The sequence below is a fragment of the Trichomycterus rosablanca genome, chromosome 16 (assembly GCF_030014385.1).
Source record: "Trichomycterus rosablanca isolate fTriRos1 chromosome 16, fTriRos1.hap1, whole genome shotgun sequence".
Lineage (NCBI taxonomy): Eukaryota > Metazoa > Chordata > Actinopteri > Siluriformes > Trichomycteridae > Trichomycterus > Trichomycterus rosablanca.
Genome location: NC_086003.1, coordinates 18,191,142 through 18,218,195, shown reverse-complemented (window position 1 = coordinate 18,218,195; position 27,054 = coordinate 18,191,142). Strand labels below are relative to the sequence as shown.

The 27,054-nt window shown below is 40.5% G+C and overlaps 2 protein-coding genes across 5 annotated transcripts in view; one reads left to right on the top strand and one right to left on the bottom strand.

Moving 5' to 3' along the window:
- siah2l (seven in absentia homolog 2 (Drosophila)-like) overlaps positions 1 to 25,870 on the bottom strand; it is a 32,399-nt gene extending 6,529 nt beyond the window's left edge. Inside the window, exon 1 of the mRNA XM_063011045.1 lies at positions 25,347 to 25,870. Coding sequence (XP_062867115.1) covers positions 25,347 to 25,757 — 411 coding nt within the window. The 5' untranslated portion in view covers positions 25,758 to 25,870. The remainder of the gene's footprint in view (positions 1 to 25,346) is intronic.
- Positions 1 to 27,054, top strand: part of rbmx2 (RNA binding motif protein X-linked 2) — a 45,229-nt gene that overhangs the window by 15,260 nt on the left and 2,915 nt on the right. The window contains exon 7 of one of the 4 annotated variants that reach the window (XM_063011043.1): positions 16,269 to 16,318. The exons of 2 other annotated variants lie outside the window; for them this stretch is intronic. In XM_063011043.1, the coding sequence (XP_062867113.1) occupies positions 16,269 to 16,282 (14 nt within the window). In that variant the 3' untranslated portion in view covers positions 16,283 to 16,318. Of the gene's footprint in view, positions 1 to 7,979; positions 8,060 to 16,268; positions 16,319 to 27,054 lie in introns of those variants that run through there. One more of the 4 variants, XM_063011041.1, reaches the window with a different exon arrangement.

Sequence of the window (27,054 nt, the reverse complement as noted above, 5' to 3'; positions counted from 1 at the left end):
TAGAGAGGATCTGAGTGGGGTAGTGATGTTCCCCTCGGTACTAAAACTCTCTCTGATGGTGCTCGTTGCATTAATACACTGTAGATGTACTGAACCTGCATGCGACTTTAGAGATCAGAGAAAGTCTAGCCTGGTTATCGCGCCACTATTAACCATCTATTTAGTAGGTATAATTAATATAACAATATATACTACATTTCAAGTTATTATTTGTTTCAATACATTTTTATTCAACGAAAAAATGCATTTAAATAATTCCAGCAAGCCAGCAAGAGAGAATCTGCAGGCTGCAATGCCATATTAACCGTCATTAAGTGTTTTAGTACGCCGAGGCTGTTTGAATATAGTCTAAATTACAAGTATTTATTGAGTGTGAACTCAATTTAATCATTAATAAACTTGCCTATAATTCCTGTTGCGATTGTTTACATTTTAAAACACAAAGCCTGACACTCAGCAGCAACGCATGAGAACAGGTTGCGGGAAAATGTCGCTCCTAGCTCATTTTCATTATGAATTTATTTAACATTTATTACGCACGAATGTAAGCGTATAAAACAAGATGGACCTGCAACAATAAAAAAAATGGAGAAGAAAGAAAGAAAAAACGTGAATATCGCGGTGTTGCGGTTGTCCAGCATGCCCTGCGGTTGGCTGGTCTATACCGCGATATTTCAAAATTGCGGTTAGTGCGACAGCCCTAATAATAATAAACCTTTGTGTCTCCTAGTTTTCAAGAATCTCCGTAACCAATTATGTATATATTTAATTACCTAAAAAGCTACTACACACTTGACTTGTCATTGACTGTAATCTAATAAAGACGTGTATTCATTGCCACACTCTTTCTTTTCTTGACTAGTTTTGTTTAAAACATGTCTAAGATTATGGTGTTCAGACCCACCAAACCTCAAAAGGCCATGCTTTAACACCAACCAAATGAATTATTAAACTTCCTGACAGACAATGACCTATAAACAGAGAAGCAGTGACTGACAGCTGTTATCCTGCAGTGCAGAAGGTCCCAGAAGCTCCAAACATCTCAGCATGACACCATTTGTTGTCATAAGCCCATGGCTTAAGAAGCATTCTATCACATCTCACAGGTGCCCATTTTGTCACCCTAATTGACCGTGATTTTCATTAACGCATGAACCGTGTCCAAATACCCTGGAAAGCATATCTTTAATCCATGTGGATTTTCCAGCCTCTTCTATCTTTGCCAAACAATTTGACCTACAGAGCTGTAAACGTCGCTCTCCTATCAGCTGGATGTCCTGTTATCTTTTTTTAATGAGAGGAAGACAGGATTTTGTCCAGTAATCCTGCAGGCAGTGTGCTGGTGATAACACCCTTACTTGAGCTTATGGGAACAAGGGGAGGCTAAAATGGAATTAACTTTAGTATCTATATGAAAAATTTTACTCTGTGTGGAATGGTCTCTTCTAGTCAGTATATTTAGAATTTGAGCTGTTTTAGGGTTCTTGTTTCTGTTTTGTTTGTTTTTGTAATGCCATGTTTTCACATGTGATATTAATGGCAGGAACCTGTATCTGGAGCTTGTTTTATTGGTAAGGCCGTACTTAATTTACGGCTGTCTAATTCGCGTCACCGTGAAATGAGCCTTTTCCTGTGTAATATGCAATTTGCTGTAGAATTCTAAATTTAAGGTTTCTGTTTAGCAATTTTTTATTCGCACAACGTTCAAGTGCCTCACGTTTACTGGTTAATTTGCACTATGAGGTGGTCCTAGTGTAACCGAGCGTCTTTAGAGTTTGCTGAGTTTATAAAGAAAGAAATAAACTGTACATAGACAAACGGGCGGCACGGTGGCTAAGTGGGTAGCACTGTCGCCTCACAGTCCTGGGTTCGATCCCCAGGTGGGACGGTCCTTTCTGTTTGGAGTTCACATGTTCTCCCTGTGTCTGCGTGGATTTCCTTTGGGAGCTCCGGTTTCCTCCCACAGTCCAAAGACATGCAAGTGAGGTGAATTGGAGATACAAAATTGTCCAAGACTGTGTTCAATATAACCTTGTGAACTGATAAATCTTGTGTAACAAGTAACCTAAGTGTAAAACATGATGTTACAATCCTAATAAATAAAGCATAATACTTTACTGGCTTGTTCTTTTGAGGCGCAGCAACGACTACAGAGAGATGATCACGTGTGTAGAGAAGCACATTTTATCAATGATTATGGAATCCCCAAAGGGACAAATTGCACTGCAAATGTAAACACATGCATCATATTTATTCCATCATTCAATATATGAGCGTTATTTAATGACTGCTGTGAAATGTGGCACTTTTCTTTAAAAATTCGTGAAATCTGTGAAAAACGAGGTCTGTGAAATTAAGGACATTTTCCAGTGAATTTAGCTGGGCTCTAGTTATTGGTCTTGTGTTATATGTGACTTTTAGTTTTATATCAATAAGAAATTTAAGAGTTACTTCTGTATTATCTTGGGTCAGGGTTTTATTTAATATTTAACCATATGCAGTCCTTGTATTGTACTGTTGTGCATTCATTTAGGATTATTATGGTGATGGGTGCCTGACATTCTTCACAAAGTGTGGGGTCTTCTCCGCATATTAGATGTTGGTGCTTTAGTCCAGAATGGCCTATTCTACATCTAGTGTAGATAACTTGATCTGTATGTTTTCCATAGTGTATTTAAGGTTTGTTCCTCATGTTGGGGTGAATCTCATATGGTTTATTGTTCGTCTGTGTGTTCCAGTCAAGTCTGGACACCAAAAAGGGCTAAGACTGTGATACGATTCATTATGTTATCCTCTCTTTTAATTAAATGAAGCATTTTAGTGTTGTTAGAAGGTGCATAAAATTATGTATATAACCTGTAATCTCTATAGACAAACACTGACCAGTAAAATGGGTAATTCTAAAGTCAAGCTCCTTCCCTTTCAGTTTCCATTTGCCCCTATTTAAGTGGTATTATTGTGAAGTAGAAACATCTAGAAGCAACTGAAAGTGTTTAAGCACACAAAGTATTTTTTATTCAATGTGGTTCCTCTGTCGGTTTGGTAGAATAACATCACTGAATAAATAATTTGATGGATAGTATTCATTATCACCCATCCTAAATCATACGACAGTAACACGGCACCAATAATCTTTATTAATATTCCTAATGAATTATTTATGAAATAAATAAAAAATGAGAGGAATCCAGTTACAACACTGATTAATGATTTAATATGAATGAAAAATAACTTGCCAGTGGCTGTAGCTGCTCTTCTGTTCTCCACCCTACCCTTGCTTTGCTTCAGCTTTTTATTTTAACTGTAGCAGCATCTGGAACTTCAGAGAAAATTCTGTTTAAAATTCCTTTTTTCAGTACACTGACTTTGTGCCAGATTAGCCCTGTGAAGACTGTGTGCTTGGCTACTAAATTATTGACATACTCCCGCATTGAAGTTGTAAATTACATCCCATGAGGCCAGTGGGCAAGCAAAGCCGCATTTGAAGACTGGATGTGTTTGACTTTGTTTAAAAAAAAAGGTATCATTTAAAAATAATATTTATATGTGCAGAATGCTAGAAATGCACTAGACTTTGTGTATTTTGTTTACAAATGCGAAAACCTCAGTCACACCTTGTTTTAATTGTAGCTTTGGCTAAAATGTAGATGTTTAGTGACACGCCTACAGGCACACACATCTTATCCAGTCACTGCATCACTAAATCACTGTGACACAGCAGTACAAGCTCAGCTGAAAAAAAGCTGAGAGAAAAGCTTCCCTTCCAGTCTTCACCTTAAAACTCGCTTACTTCAATTATACATTTCTACATTTGTCACTATTTCTTCCAATCTAGTCATATCCAATAACCCAACTGTATCTCTTCTACTGTTGCTTACTCAGCTAACACCCCCCCCCCCCCAACTGTGCAGCAGCCAACCACTTCTTTTCACCTGCACAAGGCAGATTTACACAGAGATTGCAGCAGTAATGAGGAATCCTTTGGGCCCGCCCCCTTCAGACAATAGCCATAGCCCATAATGTTTGTGTAGACTGGCTGATAGCACAGGTGAGATTTGAATGTGAGAGCTTGAGGTCTCGGCAGGGGTTGGCTTGCGTGTTATAGTATGGCGCCACCCAAGAACCCAAAAATGAGTCGTTTTTTTTTGGCTATATTTTTTATGTGTTTTTCTCCCATTTTCTCCCAATTTAGTGTTGTCAATTTGTCTTCCGCTGCTGGGGATCCCCGGTATATTGCTGCTCACGCCTCCTCTGCACAGGTGCCTCTATCCACCAATCAGGGTCCTTACACAGTGTTTTAAAGGCCCACATAGTCCGGTAATCCCTCCCTGCAGGCACTGCCAGTTATGTCCGCTAGATGGCGCCAAGTCAACCGGTGGCAACGCAGGGGTGTCAAAACACAGACACACGGACTGTCGCTGGATGTTGTAGGTTTACATTCAGCCATTAAGGTAGGCTGTGCTGTGTATTGTAGCTTCAATTTATGAGTTTTTTTAATGACTACCATGAAAAGTGGCACTTTTCTTTAAAAATCCTGGTCTTCCCATAAATTTAGTAGGCCCTATTTACAAGACAATGTTTTCCCCTCTATGAAATAATTAAGGAGGTGATGTTAACAGTGGTAGATGTGTACTTTTGGTGATCTTGGGAATGCCTGTTCTTCTAGTAGAGATTGAAAAATAAAAAGTCAGAGCAAAATTGAGGTTGGTAAAATAACTAGAAACAGCTAGATACCAAGTGGAATCAGATTCAGTCAACTCACTTCTTTAGCCATTTTGCTTCCTCCATAACAGAATATGGTAATAAATCACTGTGGCATTTACAACATTCTGGCTACTGACATTCAAGATAAAGTGTGGCAGAATGACTGTCAGGTCTTCTGGTTTGAAAAGACAGGATGACCCAGAGTCTCCATCAAGTGTCAGTAACACATCAGCGTGAAGAATGGTGCAAGAATAAGTATGTGCGCCTGTTTCAAGGACCCCTGAGAAAAAACCTTAAACAGTCAAGATGCCATCAATACAGTCACCTTTCCTTTTCCCTCATGCCCAAGGACACGGAAACAACAGGAGAAAAATGGAGGGAGGGTAACTGATGCCATGCGCTTCATAATTTTCTATAAGATGAAAGCAGTTTACGTTGTGCTGACGCTGCTAGGAAATGGGGATTGTAATTACAGAAGTGTGTTAGCCGGACCACAAAGGAGCATGAAATGGCACAGCACAAAGTGAGTCAGTGGCGCATCAGTAAAATTTGTGAAATTTGACACCCCCATCCCCAATCGGGAAGGGGCCATTATGGCCAAACCCAGCCTCTCTTATCTGGAATCAATAACAATTGAGCTAAAAGTTTCAGCACTGAAATGGCTTTGGTTAAGTAATTTGATTAGAGGAGTTGAATGGCGGCAAAGAAAGCGAGAATCAAAACCCACGGTTGGGCTATTAGTTCCCTTCCATTATTTCAGTATTTCTCATAAATAGCACTGTAGGACACCAGTCGGTGCAATAAATATTAAATATGTATTAAGGATAGACATTTTCAGTTCTAGTAATGCACTAGTAAAACAAAGATTAAACCATAACTGACTATTTTAATGCAATTTGTTCTAGCCAACAAAGGTAACTAAAAATACACAAATACAGTAAATAATTATTATGCAGTTTATAATCATTTTAACACCACAGTGACTCTATAACTGTATTTAAATACATTTAATGTGTTATAGCTCTACCACATGTGCTGGGTAATATGGCAGAATTTCATGGCTTTCAGTTACATATCACATTAAGAGTAATTATCATGATATAATAATAAGATGGAGTATGGCACAATACACTGTTTGTGCACATTTCCACAAACAGGCAGTAAATAGATCAATATTGCAAAATAAGGCATGTGCTATGCTTGCACTTCATTGTGTAGGTTAAATGTGTGTGTACCTAATGTAAACAAGCATCGGCATTGTTTAATCCCCAAACAACAGTGGTGATTCTGATTCACTGTATACCACTCATACCAGTATGTTACATGCCTGATCATTTGTAATAACTCTGATTTACACGTGCCCACTACTGCTGGAATCCAGGTTTTCGAACCCCAGCGGTGCCATCGGTTCGCCTGGGCATCTACATACAGACTTGATTGGCTATGTTGAAGCCCCATAATGGTTTGCCGTCCTGTCTGGGGTGTGTTATTACATTGGATTCAGTGATTCCAAGAAAGCGGTACCCACTATGATAGATAATTGATAACAATTTATTAGCCTCATCAATTTTAAAAGTAATAGTTTAAAAGTAAAAATTTAATTGGCTACTATATGAGCTACACCTACAATACAGATGTACTTTAAGAGTATAAAATTATAATCTGCCACCCATTCTACCCTACCCATCAATAAAAATGAGCCCTAAATGCCAGCCTACCAGATATACATGGGTGGAGGAGCATTTTAGTACTGGAATGAGTATAGTAGGATATGAGGTACAGCAGTGTGGTCAAATTTTTATACACTTGGATATTAGCACTAGGAAAAAATAGTGCTTTAAACAGAAACAAACTGGACAGTGTCCTGTTATCGGGGGGGGGGCTTGAATCTTTAACTGTACAATGTGTACCTACAATGTGTACTAACAACAAATATAATTCTGCTCCTGATATATGAATACCAGTCCAACATACACTATGGTAGCATCATTGCACCAGTTAAATAACATTTTATGGTGAACTGTCTCTTAATACTATTTATTCTGTATTACATGACGGATTCTTTAAAAACTGCATATCAAATGAATATTTTCATAATCAATACTATAAAGAAGAATACACTGTATAAATAGGGTGCTTGTAAAAGAGCAAAACAAACCAGCAGTGATATACATAACGACAAACATCGTACAAACATTAATAAGTAAGAAAATTATACCCTCATAAGAAATTCTTAGTCAACACCTATACTTAAAAAAACAGAAAGACAGAAGCATACATTCCATTAAGTAAACAACAAATTGTTGGGTTCATTGCCATTGAACTGAAAGTGCATGATGAAATCCTCTGAGGAACCGTGCTGCCTCAGGGACGATACTCACCTCACTCCCTGGCAATGGTTTGGTCGGACAAATGGGGCGGCTGGTGCCTGTGGCACAAACTTCACGCCGTCGATGCCAAGTGAGCAGGCAACGCCACTGCGAAAGCTCCCTCAGGAGCGGAAGGCAAGAAGCTGGGCAAAGCATTCCCACAGCACGCTTTTAAAACTGATTATTTTGACCTTAAGTTTGTAGACACTAAATTGACAGTCGTTGTCTGAAAAGGATGCCGACTGAAGAAGCAAACAGGAAAACCACCTGAGCCCGAGCTGTTCGCAAAAGCAGTGAGCTGTACACACTCGCTTACTCTGTGGTGCCAAACAAAGCGTTGCCACGTGTGTAGGGCTGCTCTTCTGTGAAAACAAACTCAGCAATTACGCCCTTCGCTCGGCCTCTTGTTTACTCTCATGCTGACAAAGATGCATTGTGCCCTGCACAGGAAAGCGTAGAAGAGACATCTGTTTCTCCTTGACTGCCAAAACAAGGACCATGCGGCCAGCTATTAGAGACCAGGCTGTTTCATTTGTGCGCTCGGTCAAACACAGACGGGGGCAGTCCGGCACCGGAACGATCGAATCAATCTATCAGTGGAATCAAGTGCTATAAAAAGCACTGACCTACACTGGGCAACGTATGGCGCTAAACAACTATCACTGTAGATGAAGTACTTCAGAGCTAACACAGCCTAATACTAAAAAAACAAAAAACACTTCACAATTCCTATATATTGACTGGCATTCGATAACTGACCAGTAACTCTACCACTCTACCTCTATCTAGAAAAGAACTGGTAAATTCATCAACACTGCTAAGCGTCCTCAGTTTTTCTAAACTGCAGCTCCTGGTACGAGTGCCAGTGCCTTAAAAATGCCCCTGAAATGATTCCCTCTCTCACAGGTGTGGAACGACAGCAAAAGCCCGACAAGAGCAACAGTACGATCCGCACACGCGCCACGCGCTAGTCGCCTCTCCACACAACAGGTGACGCCAAGGTCTTCTGAATAAACCCGCATTCGCTCATCCTCTCACTTTTCATTTCCCTCTTCTCTTTTCTCTTTCTGCTGCTCTCTGGAGGGGGGCGAATGAAGGAGAAAAACATTCAGGACTGCAGCACTGGCAGCTCACTCGCGCATTACAGAAGGGGGCGGGGAGAAGTGTGCCTCACCAAGTGGTGCCCCCACCGTTCCTCCCCTCGGGTTTCCCTTTCTCCCTTCACTGCAGCCGTTTTGGGAAATCAATTCAGATCCTTTTATGTCTGTTTCTGTTCCCAACCACTTGTCAGGCTGTAGGATTTAGGAATGTCTGCTCTGGAGAAAACGCTCTGCATTTCGTCCTAAAATTAGATGAGACATTTACATTTACATTTTACATTTTCAGCATTTAGCAGACGCTTTTATCCAAAGCGACTTACACAATGAGCGGAACACGATGAGCAATTGAGGGTTAAGGGCCTTGCTCAGGGACCCAACAGTGGCAACTGGGTGGTGGCAGGGCTTGAACCGGCAACCTTCTGTTTACTAGTCCAGTACCTTAACCACTGAGCTATCACTGGCCCTATTTCTGGACTGGACCTATTTCTAACACTTTCACCTTGTCCTCTTAACATCCCTGTTGTCATCCTTGGTTGCAACTTAAACAATGACTCCCAATCAGTAATGTACATGGTTGCTTCTGCTGAATTCCAAGAACACAAACACCCCCGCCTCCCCTTTTACACGCTCATACAGATAAGCGCCATACCTCTTGGCATCCCCGTTGTGAAAAAGCCAATCTATTTTTAGCTGCAAAGCAAGAGTGGCAGCACAATCAGGAGGTTAGAATATTAAAGGGACCGCGATAGAGATGCCGGCATATACCACAATCTCTATCACATGCGCACACGCACGCACCCACCCACCAGTGGAGCACAGGGTACCTTAGTCCAGAGGACACATGTGTTTGATTAGGACCCTATAATGAGAAATGAAATATGCACTGGAGATGAGATGAAATTGGGGGCAAGAGAGAAGCAAGTAAATGTAATAATGTGTTAAATCATGTGGATTTAAGGGGAAACAGAGAGTGAACAAGACATTTAGAGTTCAAATTTAATTGCTTTAAAATAACGATTATAAAAGAACGTTTGGTTTGGCATGCATGAAAGCTGCTGTTGAGTTGTGTTCATTATAATCAATCTCTGGTCTGCATAAAAACATCTTTTTTTTTTAATTATATTTATGCATTTTCCATTTTCTCTAGTCCTATCCAGTAACCCAGTTGTGTATCCTCTACTGCTGCAGACCTCTACCCTGACTGAGAAGGGTCGTATCTAACACACGCCCCCACAGACTTTTGTGTAGAAGCCAACCACTTCTTTTTACCTGCATGAAACGGGTTCAAAAAGGAATCGGCATTGCTTACAGAGAGCCACATATGTCCAGGACATCAGTTAATCCCTGTGTCTGTGCAGCCAGCATAGACCGCAAATTGAGGAATCCCTTCGGCCCTCCCACCCTCAGACATTGCCAATCATGTTTGTCGATAGCAGAGCTGAGATTTAAATGTAAGAGTTCGAGATTTTCCACCCAATCTGATCGTATCCAATTTCACGATTGCATTATGCTTCCCCTCTACTGATGCTGACCACCACACTCCTGACTGAGGAGAGCCGTGACTAATGCACACCCCCTTCGCCGTGAGGCGGGTTCATATATGGATCAGCTTTGCGCACAGAGATCCCATTATCCCCGGTCTCTGTGCAGGCGGCATCGATCACCAGCGGGAGTCGTAATTGCATCAGTCGTGAGGAATCCCCTGTGGCACCCGCCCTGCGAACAAGTCGATCATTGTTCGTGTAGGCGCCCAGCCTGCCGGTAGCAGAGCTGAGATTCTAACCGACAAGTTCGAGATGTCAGTTCTGGTGTGCTAGCGTATTTTACCAGCATTTTTTACCACTGTGCCACCTGAGTGCCCCCAGATTTGTTGATGAAGTAAGAAAGACATTACACTGAAGAAACTGTAAAGCTATTATTTTAATATATAACCAACAGCTGTGAATAAAAGATTTCACCTGAATGGCTGATCAGTGACAAGCAAAAGTTAAAAACGCAATGATTGATAATTATTACAATTAAAAATAAGAACAGTAATCAAGGTAAACCATTTTGCAAAGATTCAGGCACTTACATTTTTATGTCAGGCTTGTTTCTTCTCAGATAATAATCAGAAATCAGTGCTAATGCTAAAATGATATCAGATTGAAAGAGACTGTTTTTTAAATTGGATACACTGCCATATAAATAAAGATAAATTACATGGTCCTTAGTCTGTCTTATTCCTTTCACATGTGCCACTAAAACAAATCAACTTCCAGTTAAACCACTCTCTCCAGTTAAACCCTGCTCTCAAGCACAATAAACACACATTTATACACACAGCTACACAATCTAGATGACGCCATGGGCCCCAATCAATACCTGAAAGCAATCTGAAGCCCAGACGTTATCATCTGCTTTCCAGGCAGCTTCGACTCCTGCCTGTAAAGCACCCCAAAGACCTCATCAACCGAGCAGCCAGCTGTCAATCACCCCACCGCTCGCTAGTAGACAGAGATTGGCAGCCCGCCAAAAACACACTAGCACACACTCCAACACACTTGGACAATCATTCGGTCTCGGCGCCCACCCTGTCAGTCTCTTGCGTGAACACCAAAAGGCGTTGATTCCTGCCACAGACACGAGTGGAACCCCTGAGAGGGTGAAGCAGATTGTCAGGTCGACAGTGAGAAATGTAAATGATGAAAAGGAAATAAATCAAAGGATTGAGGGGGAAGGGGGGTGCACAACTCTCTGGTGTATGGTGGGTTTGCCAAACCCTGTTTCAAAAAGATGTTTTACATTCTTACTCTAGCCTTAAAACATTTCACCTACTTTCTATTCATTATGCAAAAACATAAGTGGCTGTGATGAATACATTAAAACAGGCTGACTGCTAGTGATTGCCGCCTGTTTTAAAGGTGAAAATGGGAAAGTGAACAACCTCTGGAAGTACTGTCGAATTTTTTGAGATGTGCTTGTTAGGGATGTCCCGATCTGACCTCAAAGTTTGGAATCGGGGCCCGATCAAGGCATTGTTTAACTGATCGGTATCGGCTTTACTAAGGCCGATCCTAAGCCCGATCCTTTGTTTTACGTCAGCATGTCCGCTGTGTGGAAATAGTTTGAATTGGAAAGTGAAACATGTCCAACAGCGAAGTGTAACGTCTGCAATGCGAGCGTTTCACGAGGCGGTAGGAGCAGAGCTGCGTTCATTACTGTAGAATTTTACTATTTATATGGTGTGTGAGTCAAGGATCACTCCGGTTTACAAAACAACGTAGTGATGCACTCGTTTAATAAGGAAATAATATACACGGTATAGTCACGTATTGTCGGGAGCAAAACACTGTATTAACTTCTTCTGTTATGGTACGTACCGAATAACGGACAGCTAGTCATCGCGTTAGCCAAGCACGCTATTCCATGCACTATGGAAGCCCCAAAGGGTCAAAACACACTCACTTCGCGTAGAAACGTCCATCAAACCATTGTCATGATACAACCACAGAAAAGTTTGTTACAGTTACAACCTGCATACAAGTACGGTGGCTACGAGCTACAATTACTATCAATTTGATACGGCACCTAAAAAATAAACACTCAGTCGAATACAGCGAGTTTATTATTATATGATGAGAAGAGGAACCGGCTGTCCGCTAACACGGCAGAGATGCTGATTTACCTCAAAAAGAACCTTCACTTCATTTTGAGTGTTCTAGTTTTACTACTACAATGCTGCACTAAGTTTGTTTACTTTTATTTTGTAAAAATAAAAGAACATTAAGCCAATAGCTTGGATGCAGGCAATTTTTTTCCTACAGCACTGCAGAGCTATTCAGTTGTTAAACATATACATGGATTAATTTGAATAACTGTAATGTACTTGAAGTGTGCACTGTGTGAACAGTATTATCTAGTTCTTATCTAGACAATATCTAGAAAATACAAGTATCGATTTGAGACTCGGTATCGGATCGGGATCAAAATTAATGATCGGGAACAAAAAAACGTGATCGGGACATCCCTAGTGCTTGTTCTTAAGCCTCTAAGCAATGATTGTAAAAATTGGAACAGCTCAGCAGTTTATTTATTATTTTTGCTAGGATTTTAATGTCATGTTTTACACACTTTGGTTACATTCATGACAGGACAAGTAGTTACTTCATACCCAAGATTCATCAGTTCAAGTGTTTAATGTCAAACTGAGCCACCGTGCCACCCCAGTTCAACGATTAAGTTACTGAACTACTGATCAAAAAGTCACTGGTTTGAGCTCCAGCATTGCCAGGTTGCCACTGTTGGGTACGTCAGTAAGGCCCTTAACCCTCAATTGCTGGCATTGTATTTAGTCACAGCTGTAACTTGCTTTGGATAAAAGCGTCTGCTAAATGCCATAAATGTAGCATTTGTGGTAATATCACTATATTTTCATGCAGCCACTTAAGACAATAGTGTAAATGCCAAGTCAAGCCCAGTCCAACTGATCTGTCAACAACAGCTTTGCAGATTCCAGGACCAAAAACCTCTAATGATCAAGCCGAAGGCAACAGGGACAGGAATATCTCCCTGAACATAAAAAATATAAAACATTATGAATATTACGAATTAAAATAAACCTTGAGAGGACCCACCCTCCTTGGGAAGCCTAGATGATAATTTGGATTTGATTGCTTCAGTTTGAGTTATTATCTGAGCGGTGCATAATGATATGTGATTTTCATGATTAATTTGGTTGAAGCAAATAAACGCTTTAACAATGATTAAAAAGGGACCATCCGGATTAAACATTGGGTCCTATAAAATCCACACATAGTACACAGGATAAATTACAAATGTACAAGTTAAAAATAGATTTTGGTGCAAAATTTGGTAGTAGCAAAATGTATTTATTTGGGTTTTAACGCCATGTTTAACACATTTAATGGGTCATTTAATGGCAAGATAGGGGTTATGTTTCTGTCTGTTGATTTGATCTTGTCTTCATATTTTGGGGCAATTCTATATTTTCATTTTTATGGCTATGAGTAGGTTTGTCTTGTGTAAGAATTTCTTTTATAGTTTCAGGCATGTGTACTTGTCTTTTCTTGGTGTATTTGGGGTGCTATCAGGGTGTGCTTTATTATAACAGGTGTTTGGCAGATTTCTCAGGTGGACGGTTGGAGGTAGTATTACCTAGTACTACTACTATAGCACTGCAAACACATTCACACTTCATTTACTTGCTAAAACAGTTACTTAGGCTCTGTATTCATATGTGCATTGCATCACAAACAGCCCAGCATGTAAGTAAATCGGACAGTTTGCAAGTTGTGTTACTAAGTGTTACTAACTTTGTATGTTTGGTTAGCCTGTATAACAATGATAAGTGCATTTTAGAGTATGGATAGGAACCCAGTTATGTGCATGTACCTTCCTGTTACTGTTGCTTCAATATTACAAATGAGTGTACAGTATTTGAACAGTACTCACATAGAATTGAATAAAAGTGCCACTGGCATTGGCTGTATGTGATCCAGCAGCTACAGTTTAGTTGATTGGACCCAACTGGATTTTGTACTAATTATTTACACTACTTGTACTCTGACAGCTCAATGTGCTGCTTGTGCAGGACCTTAATTTAAGCTAAGCAATACAAATGGTTTGTTTCAAATAGTATCGTAGACTATAAGCTTCATTAACATCCCATTTTAAAACACTGAGCATTGACATATCAACTCCACTTTTCTGGAAAGGCTTTCCACAAAATTCTGGAAGTCTGTCTGGATGAATTTGTGCCCATTTACTCACAGGAGCAGGAAAAAAGGCCTGGCTCCCAAGTGACTTTCCAATTTAATCCAAAAAATCTTATAAATGTATACTGCATGCTAGAAATCGATTGTGGTGTGTATCCTGCGTTTCATCGCTGCTGCACATGCCCCTTGCCTAAATACGTCCCTCTTAATGTAATGAAGTCATCTCCAAATGCAGCCATACACGCAGCCATAAGGTATCCACGACAAATCCCACTGGGATCCACAGCAATCTGTCCAACGACCAATTACATCTTATTTTTCAAATCCAAGACATGGCTCAGCTGCACCCCTATCTAATTTGCCCCCATTATGTATCTAACTCTCTCTTGGGAAAAGCTGAGAGCCACAATTGTCCCTGCTGTGTGTCCCCCACAGTGCCTTCTATTCTTCAACCAGCATGCCTCAAAGTGATTTTTGATTACGACATACCATGAGTGAACGGCTGGATGGAACTGAATGAGAAATTGCAAAGAAAAAGAAACACATGTATAGAACCAACAGGCTGGGCCGTTCATCCAATCTATCTAGCATTCAAGAATTTTCTATCACTGCTGATGGAATGCAGACTTGAGACTCATGCAGTGAAAGGATGTGGGACGTCATGGCAAATCCACTGTGGTGAAGAAGATCTAGCTAGCTGTTAGCAAGCCTTCTTTAGCAAGAACATCACTGAAATTAAATTCAGTTAGGTGTTTTATATTTTGGACTCTATAAGCTTGTTTATTATCAGTGAACCATCAACTAATGCCCATAAGTTCTCAGTTTAAGGAAATTGCATCATTATGTTGCCGCTCAGGTGGCCCAGCGGTAAAGTACGCTAGCTCACCAGAGTTGGGATTTTACGAATACATCGTATCGAACCTTAGCTCTGCCTTTCCGACTAGGCTGGGTGGCAGTATAAACAACGACTGGCTGTTGTTCAGGGTTAGAGGGTAAGAAAGTCGGATCATAGGTCCTCATAACTGGTGCGACTGCGGCCCCTGCTGGCTGACTGATGGCGCCTGCACAGGGCTGAGGAATAATGCTGATGGGGGTGTGGCCCTCCGTACACAGTGCCCGTCAAGTGTATGAACTCGACTCGTGCAGGTGAAAAATGCACTATCTGTACTGACTGTGCGTACCGGAGGGGGCGCAAGTCAGTTGAGAGGCGTCCTCAGTCAGCGGTGAAGGGTCGAATCAGTATAGAGGATGCATTCAGGGTAATTGGACACGACTAGACTGGGGGATAAAACTGGGGGAAGAAAAATAAATAAATAAATAAAAAAATAAAAAAAATAAACAATTATTACCTAAGAGATGTCATAGTCCACATGTGTCAAACTCAAGGCGAGAGCTTAAAAAACGTATGATTGTCTTAAAATACCCTGTAAAATCGTACATAAACTGCATCTCCAACAATGCATGCAGATTTTGTGAACCGCATCCCGCCACTGGATGGCAGTGGTTCCACATCAGCATTTAACTAAGGCAGTTTTCCAACAAGTGATGTTGAAAGATATTTACAAACAATCCCAAAGTGTAGTAGAGGAAATTGAAGCAGAAGGAAGGTCATTTAATGAAAGATGGGAAAGTGAATACAAGTTCTGTGCTTTAAGAAGAGAAACCGGTACATCTCTTGTGTTATGAGGCTGTGTCTGTGGTAAAGGAGTACAATATAAATGTAGATTTACATTATAAATATACAGTATAAATTTGGCATTTTGACACTAAACACAGAATTTAGCCTCCAATAATAAACTGTCCAAGAATTAAAAGGCAGACTGCAATCACAACAGAATATGTTACAATCGGCACTTTGAGGGCCACTATAATGCAGATGTGGCCCTCGGTAAAAATGAGACGCCCTGACACCCCTGTTATAGTCAATAAAAACATTTAAAATGTTAATAATTGTTGTTTAAATGTAGGAAAGGATACAGTTTCTTTTGTAATTTCTTTTTTTTTTTTTTATGTTTTATGTTTTATTCTGGACAATCTCATAGTGGGTCCAGTGTCACTGGAATCACAGGTTGCAATGCAGTAACACAACCTGGACAATCCAACGCAGGGCCTCAGCCATCCCCTTCCCAAGAATTAGCTAATTATGTCTGCATGCAGATGATATTTTTGGCCAAAATAGAATTTTAATTATAAAGGCAAAGTTGAATCAACAACTGACAGGTCTAGCTGAGGCCAAACACATCTAATAGTGTTCGCCACTCAGGACCTTTATGCTTTCAAAGACTAATTGCTTCATTACTGCCGGTTAGCCAGAATGATTAATTAGCCAGCCCTGGTGTTTAGACTAAATCACTAAATAACTCACAATCCTTTTTCAGGCTCAGTGGACTAGAACATCCCATCATGTCCAGAGCTCAAGAGCCGTCTCATGCCCTGATAGTAACATAGCCGTGACTGCTTGTCCCCAAGGAAGACGCGGACGCAAAGCACGGGGTCACGTTTTTGCAGCTATGACCAGGGAATTGTGAGAGTAAATGCATCTAAATGCCAAATATTGCCGTCAGCACGTGAGGGAGCTGGAGTGTGTCGTATCAATACACTCAAACACTCGTAGATGCTGATGCAGTGCTGCAGGTCAATACAGTTTTCCACAGACTGCAGCTGCAATCTGCTCAGCATGCAGTTCAGAAGAACAGGTCACTTTTTAGTTGACGATGGGTTATTCACATATTGTAGGTCAGACAGCTTCTGGATCCTGAAGACCTGGGTTTAAACTAGGGCTGAAACGATTCATCGAGAAACTCGAGTAATTCGATTACTAAAAATCATCGATTCAAATTTTTCCCATCAAGGCATCGTTTAATCCATACGACTATATACAGCTCACGGTGTTTCGCACTTTTGCACAACGCGTTCACGCTGTGGGCAGGTGAAATCTCACACTTAAACAGTACTTAACAGGACTTAATCCAGGTACTTTTCACGTACAGTTCAATGAATACTACGTTTTTTGGACACGCTCGCCGCTCCCGCGTACTGTTCAGTATGAAAGTGCGATTTAGGACACAGCCGAGATTTGATAGTGCGGACTACCCCCACATGCTTTTTTTAAAGACTTAGGTAAACACACATGTACATGTGCACAAACACCTAATCTACCTCATCTAGGAGATACAATCCTGACAGAACCTCCTACAAATGCCACAAAACCTCCCAACAAAATATTAAAGCTTTATGTTCTGTGTGAGCTGTAGCTGAAACCTTTAGTTCTGAAAGTTGCACAAATTAGAGGCTTATGTTTATGTATTATTGTTTATTAGTATTTATGCCTCAGTTTTAGGTTGCCTGTATACATTTTTAAAGTATTTGATTTATTTTTGATGTATTTATTTTTGCATATCAAAATGGTCTCTTTATACTGTCCTGTACACAAGGAATAAAAATGTACAGTTTATTTTGAAAGACATGTCTTATTTAATGTTATATGTATTTGTTTTTGCTTTTTATTAAAGCAAGTGTTTCTTATCCGATTACTCGATTAATCGCTGGAATAATCGATAGAATACTCGATTACAAAATTAATCGATAGTTGCAGCCCTAGTTTAAACCGTCTAAAAGTTAAATTTTTTTCTGTCCATACTGGTTTCCCCCTATCTCCTAAATGGACCAACTTGTTGTCTAATTCTTGTCTGTAATGGGACGGCAACCTGCCCAGGATGTTCTCCAGTATTGCACCTGAACTTACACGGTCAAGACCCAGCTTAACCTAATCAAGGACTTAATCAGTTCCCAACAAAATAACAGATGATGCAGATTTACTTTTGGTTGACCATCGTTTTAGCATTGGGTGAGTGCTTAGGTGGTGCAGTGGTAAATTATGCTAGCCCACTACCACTGGGAACCAGGGTTCGAATTCACAGCAGTGATATCAACTGACTGGGTGTGTACACATAGACGGCATTGATTGGCAACATCTGAAAAGATGGAGAGGGGGTGGCTGAAGCCTTGTGATTTATTGATATCCTGTCTGAGGTGTGTTGCAGCACTGTGCCCAATGATTGTGGGGAAACTAGACCCAGTGACCCAAATCAGGATAAAGCAGTGTGAGCCCAGGAAATATTATGAATACTGTTGACCGATAGTTATTCAACCACCCTAGTAATATCCAACATTAAATAAAACAGCCATGCAAATTACAATTGCTACTCTTAAACAAGTTTGCCTACGTAAACTAAGCTGATGCCAACACCTCTGGTAATGAGGTTTGCACGTAATATAATGACAGGTCTTTTAAATGTACCAGTATACCACAATGTTAAGTTTAAGGAGTCAGTATTGTTTCAGTCGTTTTACAAACTAGGTCAGGGGTTTCCAACCTCATGCAACTCGCCACCCACCCAACCGACTACAAACGCATCCACAATCCCCAGGAAGTTTAAATCAGCCCAATAAATTTAAATGCAATATACAAATAAATAATAAATCTACTTAAATAGTTTAAATGCTAATCATTCTAACCCTTCTTGACTGATTTTATTTATTTATTAGGATTTTAACGTCATGTTTTACAAACTTTGGTTACATTCATGACAGGACAGGTACTGGTGACACAAGCTTAATCAGTTCAAGGTCTAACACCAAACAAGTCATGGACAATTTTGTATCTTAAGTTCACCTCACTTGCATGTCTTTGGACTGTGGGAGGAAACGGAAGCTCCCGATTTGTTTGTTTGTTTGTTTATTAGGATTTTAACGTCATGTTTTACACTCTTTGGTTACATTCATGACAGGAACGGTAGTTACTCATTACACAAGGTTCATCAGTTCACAAGGTTATATCGAACAGTCACGGACAATTTTGTATCTCCAATTTACCTCATTTGCATGTCTTTGGACTGTGGGAGGAAACTGGAGCACCCGGAAGAAACCCATGCAGACACGGGGAGAACATGCAAACTCCACACAGAAAGGACCCGGACCGCCCCACCTGGGGATCGAACCCGGGACCTTCTTGCTGTGAGGCAACAGTGTGACCCACTAAGCCACCGTGCCGCCCAGGGAGCTCCCGAAGAAAACTCATGCACACACACAGGAAGAACATGCATAATGCATGGGAATCGAACCCAGGACCTTCTTGCTGTATGGAGACAATGCTACCCACCAAGCTGTTGTGCCGCCACCAATTTTATTAAGCAGCTGCCAATAAACACTTGACAAACACTTATGTCAATTATCATGGAATCATAATCTTAGGACAGGATACTTTTATCTAACGTAAAGCCAATTTTTGATGAGAATTTATGTGGGGAAAAACTCACTAGGACGCCTTTACCTTTATTCATTCATTCATTTATTAATTCATACATCCTTTGTCTGCTTTACCACCTTTTTATCCTGCTCAGGGTCACATGGGTCTGATTCACTGGGGGAAAGGCAGGAAACTTCCCGGACAGGTCGCCAGTCCATCACAGGGCACAAATATTCACATAAACACTCAAATTTCTAGTAGTTTTTAATAAGCCTGACTGCTTGTTCTTGGAGTTGCCAGCATGGAAATCAAACACATGTCCTTCTTGCTGTGGGGTGACAACACTACCCATTGCGCCACCATGGAAACTCAAACACAATCAGTTGAATAAAATGAATCACCTGGAGCTGAAAAGCAGCCACATAAATGTTAGTGATGCAGCTATGCATGTAAGCCATGTAAGTACATGATCTACACATCGATAATATTCTGATATAGGTTAAAATGTGTTAGCTGATGCAAACAGAGCTCATTCCTTCTCATCAAATCCTTCATTTCAAATTTTTCACATGTTAAAAAGGATGCATCACCACGCTGAGTGCATCTTTTGTCAGACATACTCACCTGCAGCTGCGCACTGACAGACCCCCCCCCCACCCCCCCCCACACACACACACACAAGCAACTCATCTGTGAAATTAATTACGGCCTGGTCATATTCATTGCCCCGGCGTTATGATGAAAAAGCCTTCGTGATTAGGCAGAGCAAAAGAAAAGCGGAAACAGCTCGGTGTTAAAACGGGCTTTTGATTCGGCTATCAGTTCGGCTCCTGTAAAACAGTGTGGGGTTTCTCATTAATCCCTCTCGCTTTAATTGAGAGCGAGAGAATGGAGGAGATTTGTGCAAGCTGTGTGCATTTCACCGATAGATGTAATAGGCCATTTGTCTAAGAGCATGAAAATGAATACAATACTATTGTAAGTGCTGGAATATTGCATTCAAGGCTGCAACCCTTTTCATAACGTTCTTACATGAAGTATCTGAAGCTGTGCCTTTTTATATTAAAAAAAAATGAAGTTTAAAAGTCTGGTTTATAAAGGAAGAACTACAGATTTTAAGCTATTTTCACAAAAGCAGTTTTTTAATATGTAATTTGCAGAGAAATTCATAATTTAAGGTTTGTGTTTGATGATTTAACATTTTTCATTCGCACAGCATTCAAGTGCCTCACGTTCACTGGTTAATTTGCACTATGAGGTGGTCCAAGCAATCCTACGGCAATTCAGTTAGCAATTGGTTAGTCAAAGTGTCCAAGATGTCGAAGTGTAAAGCAGCTAAATACACTACTCGGGTGACAGTTTGAAAAACTCCCAATCAATTATGTGGACGCACAGGGGCTTCAAAACCGCCACTGGATGTTCTAGGTTTTCATTCAACTATTTAGGTAGATTTGGGTGGTGAAGCGTTTTTTTGTCTTACCACTGATGAGATCCGGGTTTGAATCTCAGCAGCGCTATTAGCCGGCCAGGTGTCTATACTGACATTTTTGGATATGTAAAGAAGTGGAGGGATTATGGATAAAAAAAGAATTGTGTGTACCATATACAAATATAATGAATACATTTAGTCCATGTGTTGTAGATGGAACCAACTACTAAAGTCAATTCTCTTTATTCGATCGCAATCTAATGAAAACATCCAGAATCGTGGGTAAAGGCACTGCTCACTGCACAGGGACATCTTGGTTTGGTGAGTTTTTCCACTGTAGATAAGTGGGTTACTGTAGTACTTCACCCACATTGTGCAACAAACAGTAGGAGTTGCTGTAGCTGCAGCAAAGAGGTTATTTCTCATCCAGAATCGAACCACCCTCAGACATGGTTAACTGTGTCCGTAAAGAGCCTGACCATGCCGTCAGCCCAAAACGCTTCATTTGTACAGGACTATGAGCACCAGTGTTTCATAGAGTTTATTATTTACTTTTATTATTGTTTGTTCGTTCTCCACTTAAATAAGAATTAATCTGTCTACTGTCTAGTTATGTAACTGAACAGTAATGTTCATGTTGACAAGAGAATAACACACATTGTATAAATTACTGTTAACTCCAGTGTTTTAGTCAATGCAGCCTGTCGTTTGGTTTTTGTCTTTTTGACTGGTAGAAATGGAACAAATTTGTGGTTGCAATGCAGGTTGCAATCCCAGTAATTACAAGCATTAGCCTACTCCACTGTGGTACTGATGTGATGTATGGTGTGGAAAAGCGAAATCACAACTGTATGGAATAACGTGACCTTACATTAACATGCTTGAGCACAAACGCACAAAAACACTGACACGCTCCACATTACATTATACAAAGTGAATTTAAAGTTAGTATGTTGTCTAATATACACATCCTCTACATTTGTAGGACAGCACAACCAGGATTAATACTGATAAAATGTTCTTTGAATGAACACTCAACCTCCATTAGAACTCGTCGGTGCTGCCCACCAGCAAAGTGTTTAAAGTGTTAAAGTAAAAAAAAAAGTACCAAAGGCTCAGTCAGTGCAAGCAATGATGGGTCATAGCTAGGGGTGTAACGATACACTCTGCTCACGATTCGATTCGATTCACGATTCTGAGCTCACGATTCGATTTTCTCACGATTTTTTTTAAGTGTAAACAGTGCAAAACAATGCACATTTTCAATTTTTAAACAAACAAAAAAAAACTTCAGTCCCCTGCAATTAAAGGTAATTACCAAGAACAGAGTACTTTACTGTAACCTAACAGGTTTACCAAATTTAAGTTACTTATCACCATCTTATGTAATCAAACAAGCTCATTGAGCTGAGCTGAGTCTTTAAACAGATTTTTTTTTGTTGCTTGAACTAATTTATTAACAAATTACATGTAAAATGAATTACTAATGTAAAAAAAAAACATTGTATTAAATGTTTATTATTTAAATGGCTTTATTTATATACTCAACGTGGAACAGAGTGCCACAACAATAAATTATAAAATACAAAAACAAAGACCCATCTAATTAGACAAAAAGGTCTGATTGTGTATATTATTTGTAAATTTGCATCTACAGTGAAACAACACAACATCAACAAAATATAAATGAAAATGTGCAAAACAAAAAGCAGCATCCAGGTGACAGTATTTGTAAGTATTTAGTGAAGATTGGCATTCAGGAAAAAACAAGGAGCTCATCTTTGAGGGGTTGATCCTGTTTCTCCTTTCTGTTATGATCTGCCCTGTTTTAGAAAAGAACTTCATCAAGTTTTCTCTCTCGCGCTCTCTATCTCTCTCCCTCCTGTTCGTGTGCGCACTGTGTGTGTGTGTGTGTGTGCGTGTGTGTGTGTGTGTGTGTGTGCGTGTGTGTGCGTCTGTAACCCCTCCCCTCCTGCTAACGCCACCACGGAAACGGAAAAAACCCCGGAAAAAAAACGAATCGGCTCAGGATTCTGTCATTCATTTTAAAGAGCCGACTCTCATAGCCGGATTGTTCGCGACCGACCCATCACTAATAAATTACAGAACGCACGTGCAATCGCGCAGATGTCCACGATGCACATCGCTACATTTTTGCATCGCGATGCATCGTGAAACGATCTGGAAAAATCTCAGTCGGTGTACTGCAAGGCCGCAAACCAGTGTTAAATGTGCATGACGTTTCAAACTCTCAGATGCATTGCATAAGAAACCATAATGATACTGTGCTAAATATAGCAAAATGGGCTTGGAAAATTTTTGGAAAACAGTTGTTACTTAACACAGTCTGCCACTGCATCAAGACATGCAACCTGAAACTCTATTACACAAAGAGAAAGCCAAACATCATTTCTATACAAAAACACTGCCAAGATATCTGGGCTCAAGCTCTTCTCAGATGAACCGAAAGTGTGTGCTGTGGTCAGATATGTCCACATTTCAGCTTTTTCTGGGTTAAACAGTCAAGTTCTCTGTGGCAAAGATTAAAAAAGACCATCCAGACTGTTATCAGTGAAAGAATGTTGATGAATTTCACAAAAATTCCACAATTCATGTTCTCAGATGTCTCATCAATAGAGAGGTGATGGAACACAGTGTGCTGCAGGTATCAAAGTCTTAATGCGTTCATATTTACAAAGTACAAATAAGTTGATCAGTGAAAACTTTGGAAATCTTTTCTTTCTATTTTATATGTCAAAAATTCTACTTTTTACTGCATTTTACTAAAATGTCCCAACTTCAATGGCAAGACTTAGTACCATTCTATCCAGGGGGTTTGAATCTCAGCTGTAATATTGGCCAGTCGAGGATGGCTGAAACAGTTTAGCCATTGAGAGGTGCACTTCTCAGTGTGCTCTCATTGCCGGTCCAAAGCCCCAATAATCCAGCATGAAAACTGTGCCAAGTCTGGTATGTGGACCAGATCTGCTGTGGCGACCCCTAAATACCAAAGCAGCCGAAAAGAAAAAAAGAATTTACTAAATAGAGTGGTATTTTAAACATCTCCTCTTTGCTCACTGGCTGTAAAATGTTTAAAGCTCAAATGATCATACTTTACATTTTTTGTTACCATCCATACGTTTTTTTTGTGTTCACTCACTGGCTTTTTTTTTGTAAAATATGACAATGTCATAAAAACTCTAAGTTACTTACTTCAAAAAATCAGGCTCAAATCCACTAATTTATTGTAGCCAAAATGTTATGTTATGCTAATGCTGCTAATTCTGTGTCTCTTTGTTTCACTATATAATACCCAGAACCCAATAATTCCCTATGGTACCTAGAAGCCCATAACTCCCAGTGGCATCCTAGAAACAGACACAACTGACAACACCAATAAACATAGGTGGTTACACGCTGCATCTAGAAACTCTGATACATTCCTTACGTATTTTGAAAACTTACACATACAGTGATATTCCCAATAGGCATATGCTCACATGAACTAGAGACAAGAAAAAACCTCAGTGCAAGGATGGAGTAAATACAGTGAGGAGTGGAAATGACTCCAGGGACTCATTGTTGACAAGGAGTCCAGTGGGACCCTGAGAGGAAGATCTGCATTAAAACTAGTGTTGAGGTGAATTATTGGACATTAGCAGCAGTGATCTAAGGAAATATCAGCTGCAATACAGACCATGTGCTTACACTTACTCAGAGCGCGGGGTCAGCCATTGTACAGCACCCCTGGAGCTGGGTTAGTAACTGACCTCAGCACATACACCAGTCAGGCATAACATTATGACCACCTCCTTGTTTCTACACTTACTGTCCATTTTATCAGCTCCACTTACCATATAGGAGCACTTTGTAGTTCTACAATTACTGACTGCTGTCCATTTATTTCTCTACATCTCAGCACTGGATCATTCTCAGCACTGCAGGGACAATGACATGGTGGCGGTGGTGTGTTAGTGTGTGTTGTGCTGGTATGAGTGGATCAGACACAGCAGCGCTGCTGGAGTTTTTGAATCCCGTGTTCACTCACTGTCCACTCTACTAGACACTCCTACCTAGTCGGTCCACCTTGTAGATGCAAAGTCAGAGACGATCGCTCATCTATTGCTGCTGTTTGAGTTGGTCATCTTCTAGACCTTCGTCAGTGGTCACAGGACGCTGCCCACGGGGCGCTGTTGGCTGGATATGTTTTTGGTTTGTGGACTATTCTCAGTCCAGCAGTGATAGTGAGGTGTTTAAAAACTCCATCAGCATTGCTGTGTCTTATCCACTCATACCAGCACAACACACACTAACACACCACCACCATGTCAGTGTCACTGCAGTGCTGAGAATGATCCACCACCTAAATAATACCTGCTCTGTGGTGGTCCTGTGGGGGTCCTGACCATTGAAGAACAGCATGAAAGGGGGCTAACAAAGCATGCAGAGAAACAGATGGACTACAGTCAGTGTGTGTAGAAACAAGGAGGTGGTCATAATGTTATGCCTTATCGGTGTATACCACATTCTGAACCAAGTTTAGTTTTACTATTTAATACAAAATTTAAAAGATTTTGGACACTTGTTATTTCCAGCAAGACCAAAACTTTCAAAAGTTTGACAGTTTGCTTCTTTCCTCTCCACATTTTGCTATAAAGCAGTACATAAGACTTACAGCAGATACTTTTGTGGGGGGTTTTTTGACCAGTTTGGCCAGTTTGACTTGCCTGACAGAGTGTAAACACAGTGTAGTTTTTAATACAAGTCTAGGTGACTTACCTTGCAAGGAAAGGGCAGTGTGGACGCCACTTTCTCCATGGCCAAGTTCCTGATGCTCGGGGTGAGCGGGCCGCGACAGGTCGGGCAGCAGCTTAGCTTCTGGCGACATTGGTTACACACTAGGTGCCCAGCCTGGCACTGTAGAATAGGTGGAAGCACGTAGTCGAAGCAGACCGGGCACTCGAACAGCGCAGTGAGCTCGGCAGACTGGCCGGCTAACGCCGAGTGCGGTAAAGCCACGGCGGCCACTGCGGGAACCGAACCGGCTACCGAGCCCGTAACTACGCCTGCTGCTGCCGCCGCCGCTCCTCCTCCTACCGCTGCTGCCGCCGAGCCTCCGTGTTTATTTCCTCCTACTTTACCGGCTCCGAGTCCCCCCGCCGCTCCACCAGCCGAGGACGGACGGCTCATGGTAAAGCTCTTGAGCTAACAGGTAGTAAACAACGACTTCAGCGCATATGAACAGTGTTTATGTGTAAGTTTGTGTGTGTACGGTAGAGTACACACTCCGCTCCGACATTTCCCCCCCAAACCCCCTCCGGAACAACATGGCCGTGGCGGTCTGAGCAGCCGGGAACGCTATTTGACTCGCCTACGATGACGCACATGCTTTTAGCCAATCAGAAGGTGATTTGCCTAAACTACGTAATGGGGGTGTAAATATACACAACAGACACGTAATGATGGTACCTCCTGAAAGAACCAACCACGCTTTCATTTTAATACTGAGTTTCGGTCATTAAGCCTCACTCACTGCTGTTAGGTGTATAAAAGTCAATCATTTCTATACTTCTGTGTTCAACTGTGTGACTTTTTCTGTTCCAGCTCAAATAAAGTTCTATAAAGAAATGGAAGACTTCCAGTGACCAGCACAAATCCCTCACCTCAGCCTTATTGCACCTTTAGAATATACTGTAGTATGCCCATTTGTCATATGTACATAAACAGATGTGGGTGATTCTTCAATTGCGGGCTCTTTTTACCATCTTAAGTTTTGAAAAATAAAATTTGTAATAATTTAGTTTTAATTATGTCAAGATAATGCTTACATGCTTTAGAGCAAAGACTTAATGATGGCTACAATTGAATTTTAATATTTCATATTTATTTGTGAAGTGGCATAGCAAAATGTCATTATGTGTTGGTAATGACGTGTTGCGGTAATGACAATTTTTACTTTTTTTAAGAAAAAAACTAGCTAGGCCATGGATTTGCTAAAGCTAGTCAACAGCTAGTACAAGATGCACTTTAAATACATATAAATGATGTGTACATTTTTTTTTTTTTTTTTGGTAAAGTACTGCTATATTGATGTAAATGGTAATGACACTGAATAAGTATACTCTATGATCAGGAGGAATACATGATTAAATTACTCACATTTCCAAATTTTCTCTCATGGCTGGCATGTGCTTCCTTGCAAGTCTGTGTTTCCATGGTTACAACATAAACAAGTGTTACCTTCAAATGATTTCCTACAGAAACCACACGCGGTAATGACGATAATGCTGGGGACAGTAATATATTGCTCAAAAATATGCATAGGTTGTACAAATATGAAAAAAAATACATTTTGTTATTATAAAACTCTTATTGTGATTTTTATAATGAATTGATCACTTTTTAGCATTTTATTAGAGCAGAGAAGTTTTAAAGTCTGGGTTGGGGACAAGGCCAAAGTAGCAAAATATTGATGTTTAAATCATCA